The 12044-nt window shown below is 35.3% G+C and overlaps 1 protein-coding gene across 7 annotated transcripts in view; it reads left to right on the top strand.

Annotated features, from left to right (window-relative positions):
• Positions 1-12044, top strand: part of SLK (STE20 like kinase) — a 62045-nt gene that overhangs the window by 19040 nt on the left and 30961 nt on the right. For all 7 annotated transcript variants that reach the window (XM_043551922.1, XM_037905684.2, XM_027820307.3 and 4 more), the window contains exons 2-4: positions 6113-6277; positions 7604-7652; positions 8417-8566. In XM_043551922.1, the coding sequence (XP_043407857.1) occupies positions 6113-6277; positions 7604-7652; positions 8417-8566 (364 nt within the window). The remainder of the gene's footprint in view (positions 1-6112; positions 6278-7603; positions 7653-8416; positions 8567-12044) is intronic.

Genomic DNA, 12044 nt, shown 5'->3' with positions numbered 1-12044 from the left:
GGATAGGCAGTGTTAAGCAAAATGGTAATATAAAAGTCATTATAATTCTCATAAAATGAACATTTTTGCAACATTATTAGCATTTCATACACTAGTATGAAACACTTGTGTTAGTTGCTTATATCAGTAAGGCATAGTTCATTATGAGGATGCTTGGTCTTCCCCAGTACTGAATTCACCATTAACCCACTCAGCAATAAAGGAGTTTTAATGGAAAAGCTATAATAAACAGTTTAATAATGATATCTTCTCCGCCTTAATAATTATAACAAGTTAGTTACAAAAGATACAAAACTCCAGAACTAGCTTCAGATAGTACTTAAAACTGTTATAACACTGCAGTTATATCTGAGGAAGGACATCAGACATGTTTCTGCCATTCATAAACATACAGATAAAATCTCTAATTTAATATAGCTGCAAAGTTTGCATAAGGGCAACCATTTCCTCCTTGCACATTTTGTGCATAAAGCTTTCCAGAGGGTTTTATATTTTATATTTAACATTTATTTCAAATGATTCCAATGCACTTTATGAACTGATACAAGCTGCCACAGCAATTATTGTATAAACCACTGGAGTGTGGCTACATTATAAATGAAATACAGTAGGTGTAGAACAGTATACTACACCACAACACTACAGAACATATTAGAAGAGTAATTTAGGTAGGCATACCATAATAAGCCAATTTGTAATTTTGTCAGTATTCCATGGTTAACACCCATACAGTTATGAATAATCACATGGGAATCTTTAATGGATACAGTTCATGGGTCCATCTCATTTGAAAGACCACATCTTAAGCATCATATTGCTCCTAAAACCATGCTAGGGTAGTGGTTTTCCTTTGAATATGAGTGAAGAGTCCATCTGCTGAATCCTGAATGTCATTTTTACAGCACTAGGTGTTCCTCAGAGATCCATCGTCCAAGTGCTGGCTCATATCAACCCTCTTTCTCTTGTGAGATTTGGCACTATCACAAACTAATTGAGATTCAGTGTAAGCTTTATAAAAGAATCAAAAGACAAAATCAAAGTACATAATTACGGGAAGTCTTAGCTTTTAATATATTTTTAATCTAATTTTGTACCTCTTGTTAAATGAACATCAGCATAGAATTGGGCAGAAATATTTATGTTTACATCTTTATTCATAAACTGTAGAAGATCTGTGAAACACTAGCTTAAATATATCATATAATTTTCTTTAATTTCTGTGCAATTTTCCATTTGTTTACAATTGGTTTACATTTAAAAATCGAATTTTTTAAAATTTGCTAAAGGTTTGTGGAAGGGAGCAACTCAGCAATACCCTCAGAATCAATTAAAATTTTCTTAATGTTTTACTTCTTGTAATACTCTAACCTTCAATTTCTCCCAAAACTAGTTGATTTAATATTGTAAAGAGAATTATTAATCAGTTTCTAGCACTTTTTAGGAAACAAAGACATTTCAGCAATGCCTTTTTTTCTTTTGCAAGTTGATAAAAACATACCCTACTTCCTCTTCATTAGCTCAGAAATAAGTATGTTTTTATCTGAACAAAATAGCTTTTCAGCAAATAAAGATAAAGTGCTAAGTATGATGACAAAGAGTATGTACATAGCAAGCCTCATAAGAAACCACAAAAGCCAATTTCCACATGGTATTGATTGCCATATTTTATTATTAATATGGAACCTTATTTTACCACTGCTTTCTAACAATATGAAGTAGTTAGTTTTGCATCAAATATCTTTTTGTAAAGTATTGCTAGTCTTAATTTACCATAAGCATGTCTTTGTAAACGGAAAAGTATACATTATCTTAACTAGCTATTGCTCACTTTAGCAAGGTAGAAGGATGCAGTGCTAATACAGTCATGTATTTTATTTCATTTAGTCTTTCAGCTCTAGCCATCTACCTCTTTTTTCACACATCACCTCATAATCCTTTAATCTAGCTCAAATTACAGTATCAAATATTAATTCCCCTTCCCCCCACAAGTCCTCTTACTTTGAGCTAGATACATACATACACATGTGTATCTCTTATATAAGCAACCCAATTGAATGACTTGTGCTGTACTCACTTTCCCTCTACATAGATATCAAAATTTGCCATCTTACTGTTCACCACCTTTTCCAGAACATTAATGTATTAAATATCACAGTCCTAGTACAGATCATTGGGCACTTGATTGTTATCCTTCTGTGATATTGGAAATAGACGATTTAATTCCACTCTGTTTTCTGCTAGCCAGTTTCTAAACCATGACAGTACTTTATCTCTTGTCTGTGACTACTTAGTTTCCTTAATAACTAGGGCTGTCAAACAAATTAAAAAGATTTTAAAAATCACAATTAATTGCAATTTTATTCACACTGTTAATAATTCAATACCATTTAAATATTTTTGGATGTTTTCTACATTTTCACATATATTGATTTCAATTACAACACAGAATACAACGTTTACAATGCTCACTTTATTTTTTTATTGCAAATATTTGCACTGTAAAAAATAAAAAATAGTATTTTTCAATTCACCTCATACAAGTACTGTAGTGCAATTTCTTTATTGTGAAAGTGCAACTTACAAATGTAGATTTTTTTTTTTTTTTACATAATACACTCAAAAATAAAATAATGTAAAACTTTAGAGCCTACAAGTCCACTCAGTCATACTTTTCCTTCATCCAATCGCTAAGACAAATAAGTTTGTTTACATTTATGGGAGATAATGCTGCCTACTTCTTAGTTATATCACCTGAAAATAAGAACTGGCATTCACATGGCGCTGGTGTTGCAAGGTATTTCCATGCCAGATATGCTAAACATTTGTATCCCCCTTCATGCTTCGACCATCATTCTAGAGGACATGCTTCCATGCTAATGACAGCTTTTGCTCAATAACAATCCAAAACATTGGAAATGGACACACATTCATTTTCATCATCTGAGTCAGGTGCCACCAGCAGAAGGTTGTTTTTCTTTTTTGCTGGTTTGGGTTCTGTAGTTTCTGCATCAGAGTGTTGCTCTCTTAAGACTTCTGAGAGTATGTTCCACATGTCATCCCTCTCAGATTTTGGAAGGTACTTCAGAGTCTTAAACCTGGAATGTTGGCCGAAGCATGAAGGGGCATACAAATGTTTAGCGTATCTGGCATGGAAATGCTTTGCAATACTGGGCACAAAAGTGCCATCTGAATGCCTGTTTTCACTTTCAAGTGAAATTTATTTTCACGGAACGGGCAGAAATTAATTTTCTTCAGTATCTCCTTGGAGTTCAGAGTCCACAACCTCGAGGGTATGTCTATGCTGCATTTAAACACTCATGTTTGGCCTGATTCAGCAGACTCAGGCTATTGGGCTGTTTAACTGCAGTGTAGACATTCGGCTCCGGCAGGAGTCTGGGCTCTGTGACCTTGAGGACTTAAACCTGAATGTCTACACCACAATTAAACAGCCCCATAGCCTGAGTCAGCTGACACAGGCCAAACATGAGTGTTTAAATGCAGCATAGACATACCCTCGAGGTTGTGGACTCTGAACTCCAAGGAGATACTGAAGAAAATAAATTCTCTGCCCGTTCTGTGAAAATACATTTTTGGGTAAGTAGACATTTGCTTTAAGTATATATTTCATCTTTACTATGCACAGAAAACATATCAGTCTGGTTTTACTGTGGAATTAGATACCTATTTTATCTTTCATTTATTTTATCTATCATTAATTTATTAATGATACGGTATATTGAGTGCAGTTAGAGTACAGGAAGATTTGACTTTTTCTCCTTTTGCAAAACATGTAACTAATACAAACAAATGATAAAATACCTTGGTTTAACCATTGTTATCAGATATTAGAATATCTACCTCAGTAATTAGTTTTATGTTTTAGAATAACTTCATACAACTATGAATGTTCTGATCTTACTGTGGAAAAACAAAAAGGCAAATGTCAAGACTTTTGTTTTGTTTTTACAGTTCACTTTTGGAAGTGCTACTTGACATAAAAGTAGTACATACTTGTCAAGAAAATCATATCCTCCACATAATATAATAGTCTTAGCTGATACATTCAAATTATATTCTAGCATTGCTGCAGTGTTGATGAAATACATATGCTCTGACTAAATGTCCATCTTAAATAAGTGATTTTGTTGATGTGGCAAGAACAAAAAAAAGGGGGGAGACTATTTGAAAATAATTAGGACTATTATTTTACTAGTGATATTTTTCCCCATATAGCTCATATGTATGGAAATGTTAGTCATTTTATTTTTTGATAGTAGTACACTAGTAAGTGACCATTTCAGTTCACAAATTGAATGAACCAAGTTTTTGTGTGTACGTTTATAAACCTAGCAATTGTGTGTTTTCCACTTTTTCCTTTCAATAGAAAACCCAATTGAGTTAAGTAGATACTTGTAAATACTGATCTACCTTTTAGTTTTAATACACATTTTATGAAGTAATTGAATAAATCATTGTTGAGATTTAAAGGAACGTTCTCAACTTGAAAATCGTGTTTAAAAATTCTTAGCTGTGGGCATTACAAGTGATGTCTAAAATGAGTATAACTAAAAGAGATTGGAGGAAAAACATCTTTTCAAGGTGTTTTTGTGCATTTGTGATGACACTTTGTATATAATCAGTTTCATGGTTTTTCTTCAATTGTCTAGAGAATTGGGCTTCAGTCCTGCAGCTACACATTTGTAGTCACGGGGCTTGCTCTGCGAGGATATGTTTGCAGCATTGAGATCTTTGTCAGTTTTCCGTGTTGCTTTTGTGGGTCTTTCAGACAGTACTTGGTGAGGTAAACCTACTTTTTTTTTTTTTTTTTTTTAAAGAAAAGGGGGGGGACGGACAGATACTGTCTGTATCTGTACGAGTTTTTTCATGAAGTTGATAGATTTCCACTCCATACGGCTAAATGCAGTGCCTTGCATAATGACAGGTTTCAGAGTAGCAGCCGTGTTAGTCTGTATTCACAAAAAGAAAAGGAGTACTTGTGGCACCTTAGAGACTAACCAATTTATCTGAGCATAAGCTTTCGTGAGCTACAGCTCACTTCAAATCACATCAGCCACACTATCAGAGGCTTGTTCACCTGCACATCTACCAATGTGTTGTATGCCATCATGTGCCAGCAATGCCCCTCTGCCATGTACATTGGTCAAACTGGACAGTCTCTACATAAAAGAATAAATGGACACAAATCAGATGTCAAGAATTATAACATTCATAAACCAGTCGGAGAACACTTCAGTCTCTCTGGCCACTCGATTACAGACCTAAAAGTTGCAATATTACAACAAAAAGACTTCAAAAACAGACTCCAACCAGAGACTGTTGAATTGGAATTAATTTGCAAACTGGTTACAATTAACTTAGGCTTGAATAGAGACTGGGAGTGGATGGGTCATTACACAAAGTAAAACTATTTCCCCATGTTTATTTCCCACCCCCCGACCCCCCACTGTTCCTCAAACGTTCTTGTTAACTTCTGGAAATGGCCCACCTTGATTATCACTACAGAAGGTTTTCTCCCCCTACCCCAACCCCCACTCTTCTGCTGGTAATAGTTCATCTTAAGTGATCACTCTCCTTACAGTGTGTATGATAACACCCATTTTTTCATGTTGTGTGTGTATATAAATCTCCTCACTGTATTTTCCACTGAATGCATCCGATGAAGTGAGCTGTAGGTCACGAAAGCTTATGCTCAAATAAATTGGTTAGTCTCTAAGGTGCCACAAGTACTCCTTTTCTTTTTGAGAGATAAGCAGCATGATGATTCAGAGAATGGAACTAGGAGTCAGGAACACCTACGTCCTCATCGTATTTCTTCCATGGATTCTCTGTTTCACTAGGAAAGTTATCAAACCTTCCTCTGCCTCAGTTTATCCAGTATATAATATGTATGTTTGTCTTCTGTATGTTATGTTGAGGATTAATTAGTAAATGTTCATAAAACATATTGAAGATGGCAAAATGCTTCAGTAGTGTACTAATTATTATAACAGAATCTTGAGGTGAAATAATTGAAGTTTGTCACTGTCATATTTTGAATGTGTTCAGAATTGAAAAGTTCCTGTGTTAATGGTGCTGTGACTTCTTTTTACAGGCTCAGAACAAAGAAACCAAAGTCCTTGCTGCAGCAAAGGTGATTGATACTAAATCCGAGGAAGAACTAGAAGATTACATGGTTGAGATTGATATTCTGGCATCCTGCGATCATCCAAATATTGTCAAGCTTCTAGATGCTTTCTACTATGAAAATAATCTTTGGGTAGGTGTTTCCTTTTGTATACAGTTCTCCTATTTATGTAAAAATATTGAACTTTAGGTTCCCCCCCCCAACTTAATAATAAGAGACTTTATATCGTTATTCCATCAAATCTTTTCTACATTGTTACTAATTATTTGGATAATTATCCACTCAATTTTACAACTAACTTGCAAGTCGCATGATTACCGTGTCAAAGCATCTTCTAGCAAATCAGTATGATGAAATTAAGATATACAGAGTCATCTGTTCAGCTCTGACTGTAACAGCAGCTCTGGTTCACCCGGATTTGATTCTAAAACTTGGAATTTGATAGTTTATTTCTATGTATGGAGAGGATTTAGACATTTCTAAATTATAACTGCTGGATTCAAGTTTTAAGTCCACCAGCACAGTTCAGAAATAGATAACGGGAACCACACAATTAAGAATAAAATAAAAATTAGGGCTTTTTGAGACCAATCTTGAGATACTGATCAACCTCAACTTCCACTGATTTTAATGGGACTTGAGGGCACTCAGTAACTTGCAGAAAGTGCTTAGCATCTCACAGAACTTGGCCCACAATTTGCTGATGATCTAGGCCTTTGAATGTACATATGTAGATTTCACAAATACAGTAACTCCTCACTTAACGTTGTAGTTATGTTCCTGAAAAATGCAACTTTAAGCGAAACTATGTTAAGCGAATCCAATTTCCCCATAAGAATTAATGTAAATGGGGGGATTATTCTGGGCCAAGAGAGTTCTCTGGACATGAATAGGAAGAAGGAGAAAAACAAGTCAAAGGGTTTTTGGTTTTCCCTTTAAAACATGTGACAGGTCTCTTTCCTTCAATTTTTGATGTCTTTCCTTTCATGTAAATATTATGCTTTTTCTGTTTCACGTGAAGGGGGTGTGAAGATAAGGCAGCTATGTCTGCTGTTAACAAATGTTTTGGCTCCTGTACTCAGAATTTTCAAATCAGAAATAACTATATAATGATTGTGCAAATCACACTCACAGCCAACCAGATTCCAGTTGATTTTAATCCTTTTATTGTGGAATTTATATACCTGGATTAACACATTTTGTCTGAGTATCTCCTAGCACTTTGCATACAATTTACTTAAGCCTTGCAGTGCCACTTTTAGTTAGCTAATATCACTGTTCTACAGAGGTTAGATAAGTGATTTATCAAGGTCACACAGCAAGCCAGGGATAAAAGAGGAAATAGAACCCAAGCCTCCTGATGCCAAGTCCTGTGGTCTCTCACCTCTAGACAACACTTCCAATTCAGTAAATTATTTATTTTTTATTTTTAATACCTGTGTTTTTATTTATACACAGATCCTGATTGAATTTTGTGCAGGTGGAGCAGTAGATGCAGTAATGTTGGGTAAATACAAGATTTTGTTTCAAATAATAATCGTTATAACAGGTTAAAATAAAAATAATTAAATATTTGGAAGTATTTTACTTTTAAAAATTATATGCTATTTTGAAATGCAGATATTTTGTTTGTATTTTATGCAGGACTATACTGAACAATACTCAATGTGATGATTTTAAAATATTTATTATATGAGCTTAAAGTAGCTATATCTATATACCTAACCCCCTCATCTTAAAGTAATTTTGTTATTTTTAAAATGGTCATTATATTTCTCAAACATCTAAATTATTTTAAAATTAATAATTTAAATTATGCATTCATTTATGCATGTGAGCAACTTTAATCGCATGAGTAGATTATTTATGTGATTAGTTGTCCATGTATTTGTCTTTACAGAATATGGTTCTTTTTTCCATCTTACTCAAAGTATTATTTAAAACATAATTAATATTACATTGACCTGAAAGTCATTTTAATAACATTTCTGTATATTAAACAGAAAATTCAAAGTAACTTTATAAATAGTTCATAAATGAGATGTTCCCAGATCCCAGGTGTGAAATCCTGGCTCCATTGGAGTCCATGGGAATTTTGCCATTGACTTCAGTGGGGCCAGAATTTTTCGCCTAATGTTTACTTCTAAAACTAAGTGGTCAGATTGACAGTTTTTGCTATGATTTATAATGATCAGTCTGGAAATTTATGTAAAAATAAAAACGCAAAAGATGGGATTTTTTTTTATATTTGTGTATGTGTTTCTCTTTCAGAGCTTGAGAGGCCATTAACAGAGCCACAGATTAAAGTAGTTTGCAAGCAGACTTTGGAGGCACTGAACTACTTGCATGAAAATAAGATCATTCACAGAGATCTAAAAGCTGGCAATATTCTTTTTACATTAGATGGAGACATTAAACTGGGTAAGGTTCTTGCATGGAAATATACAAGATTTAAAAAAAAAAAAAAAACAGATGATCTCATGAACTTTTTTGTTTAAATTGTTGTTTGGCACTGTTAAGTATTTGTAAAAAGAAAAGGAGGACTTGTGGCACCTTAGAGACTAACCAATTTATTTGAGCATGAGCTTTCGTGAGCTACAGCTCACTTCATCGGATGCATACTGTGGAAACTGCAGAAGACATTATATACACAGAGACCATGAAACAATACCTCCTCCCACCCCACTCTCCTGCTGGTAATAGCTTATCTAAAGTAATCATCAAGTTGGGCCATTTCCAGCACGAATCCAGGTTTTCTCACCCTCCGCCCCCCCACAGACAAACTCACTTTCTTGCTGGTAATAGCCCATCCAAAGTGACCACTCTCTTCACAATGTGTATGATAATCAAGGTGGGCCATTTCCTGCACAAATCCAGGTTCTCTCACCCCCTCACCCCCCTCCAAAAACCACACACACAAACTCACTCTCCTGCTGGTAATAGCCTATCCAAAGTGACCACTCTCCTTACAACGTGCATGAAAATCAAGGTAAAGGGGGGGGGGGGTGAGAAAACCTGTATTTGTGCTGGAAATGGCCCACTTTGATTTTCATGCACGTTGTAAGGAGAGTGGTCACTTTGGATAGGCTATTACCAGCAGGAGAGTGAGTTTGTGTGTGTATGGGGGTGGGGTGGTGAGAAAATCTGGATTTGTGCTGGAAATGGCCCACCTTGATTATCATGCACATTGTAGGGAGAGTGGTCACTTTGGATAAGCTATTACCGGCAGGAGAGTGAGTTTGTGTGTGTGGTTTTTGGAGGGGGGTGAGGGGGTGAGAGAACCTGGATTTGTGCAGGAAATGGCCCACCTTGATTATCATACACTTTGTGAAGAGAGTGGTCACTTTGGATGGGCTATTACCAGCAGGAGAGTGAGTTTGGGGGGGGGGGGGGGGCAGAGGGTGAGAAAACCTGGATTTGTGCTGGAAATGGCCCAACTTGATGATCACTTTAGATAAGCTATTACCAGCAGGAGAGTGGGGTGGGAGGAGGTATTGTTTCATGGTCTCTGTGTATATAATGTCTTCTGCAGTTTCCACAGTATGCATCCGATGAAGTGAGCTGTAGCTCACGAAAGCTCATGCTCAAATAAATTGGGTGGTCTCTAAGGTGCCACAAGTACTCCTTTCTTTTTGCGAATACAGACTAACACGGCTGTTACTCTGAAACCTTAAGTATTTGTGTACTTAGATATATGTTATAGAAGAATTATAGTTCAACAGACATAAGTAATTTTTTGTTATTCTGAAAAATAAGTAAAGCTTGAGTTATCTTATTTATGCTTGGCAAACCTCCCATAGAGTTCAAAGGGAGCAGGAGCAGGCCTTGTACCAATACTGTTACTGAATTTGAAAGTCGGGTTATGCTAGGTGTAAATACTTTATATATATATATATATATATATATATATATATATATATATAATATATATAAACAAGAGTTTTAGGTTTCATTTGGCTATGGAAAATATTTAAAATGTGTGAAAATAAAGTCTATAATAATTCAGTTTCTTTAAATGTCTCCCACTAATATTCTAGATATAGAAAAAATTATTATTATTGATGTTCCCTTTTCCCTACAGCCTTCTATACCACTGATCACTCCCTCTTTCTTAACTTCAGTGGGAGCTGGAACACACAATTGCTATGAGCTTTGTAGGGTTTCTTCCTAGCATTCTGTCTGAAGTAATCACCACTGCCCAAAATTTCCTCTCCTGAGAATGGGGATGGTATAGAGAGGAAATCTCCATGAGGATTTCTTCATGAAGGCTCCACATTGTCCCATTGATGGATGGAATTTGGTTCCTCCATCTAGAAAATGGCTAAATGGCCCACCTCCAAATCTGGTAGATCCTCAGGGATGCACAGTTGGCCAGATCTACCTGCATGGAGGCCCTCTGCTTTTACAGTGGCTTTGGGGCTCCAGGTGTCATTCCTTCACTACTAGCTTAACTTTGAAGTCAATTAAAAAATTCAGAATAGCTAAGCAAGTACTTTGGTGATTCTTTGCCTTGTTTTTTCTTCTGCAAAATAGGGATGATAATCCTGCCTTCCTATTTGTCTTGTCTGTTAAACTTGTAAGCTTCAAGGTAGGGGCTGTCTCTTACTGTGTGTATATATACACAGCACCTGGCACAATGGGATCCCGATCTTGATTGTGGCCTCCCACTGTTTCCTTGTACGCCTCTGTCTGTATCCACCTATTGTCTCTTATGTTATACTTAAATTGTAAGCTTCTTGGGGTAAGTAACTTTTTTTTGTTTTGTGTTTATGCAGCCCCTAACACAATGGGGTCCTAGTCCATGACTAGGATTCCTAGGCACTACATTAGTAGAAATACATAAATAAATAAAATAGTAATACAAAATAATACTAAATAAAATAATAATTAATACTAAAGCTTGAGGCTGTATTATCTTTTCTAACAAATTTCCACAGGGTCAGAGCTAGGATGACATGTATTCTTCTGTCTTTGTCCATTTCCCTTGTCCCACGAGATCTCTGCCTCTTCTCAGCATGGACGTGAAGTTGGGTGATAGTGCTGCAGAGGTAGCTGAGACCCTACTTTGCAGAGAAATCTAAGTGGGGAAGTCCCCTTCTTTTGTGGATTCAGTGGATGTAAACTGGCCCTATAAAATTCAGACTGGTCAAAGATTTAATTTACTTTACCTTTGAAAAGGAAACAGGGTCTGTATGAAAGAATGTGTAATTTCTTTCTTGCTGCTTGTACTGTTTGCTTTTTTGCTTCTGGTGGTCTTGAATATGTTAAGTGCAATGCCTCCTGTTTTTTAATAAAATGGAATTTCATATGTGATAATTTTGTGAGAAACAATCAAGTTTTAATGTCTAATTTATAGTATCTACAGTCCTTTAATGTTTCTGGTTTTATACTGGAATAGGTAGCTGCCTTAATCCTACACTTTTTTTGTAAAGAGCAAAATTAGACTTATCAAGTGTTGAGCCTATCACGTCATTTTGTACAGTTTGAAGCAGACAGAGTATGGGTATTTTGTCTCTGGTCTAATCAGTACACTTTAATTAAGAAGACTTAGAACATCTGCTATAGTAGGACACAAAAAAGTATCTCTTCAAAATAAATATACTTATTTTATAAATGAGAAATGTCATGCTTGATATGCTATTTGATAAAATTTATTATAGGAAATGCAAGATTTCTAATTTACATTTTACAATCAAAAGTGTACCTACATGCCTTTACTATTCGCCTTTTTCAAAGATTTCATACTGGGGGAACAGGAAAAAGAAAATAAATCCTAGTTTAGGATCTCTGAATTAGTGTAAAAATCAAAACCTAATGGGGAGTTGTTGAAGTAGGTAGAGATGTTAATGTTCAAGTTTAGTGTGATAATTTTATAGGCAAAATAAATAATTTCCTAATG

Source organism: Chelonia mydas, chromosome 7, assembly GCF_015237465.2.
Source record: "Chelonia mydas isolate rCheMyd1 chromosome 7, rCheMyd1.pri.v2, whole genome shotgun sequence".
In the NCBI taxonomy this organism is placed as follows: domain Eukaryota; kingdom Metazoa; phylum Chordata; order Testudines; family Cheloniidae; genus Chelonia; species Chelonia mydas.
Note: the sequence above shows the minus strand (reverse complement) of the source record. Positions and strands in the feature narration are given on the sequence as shown.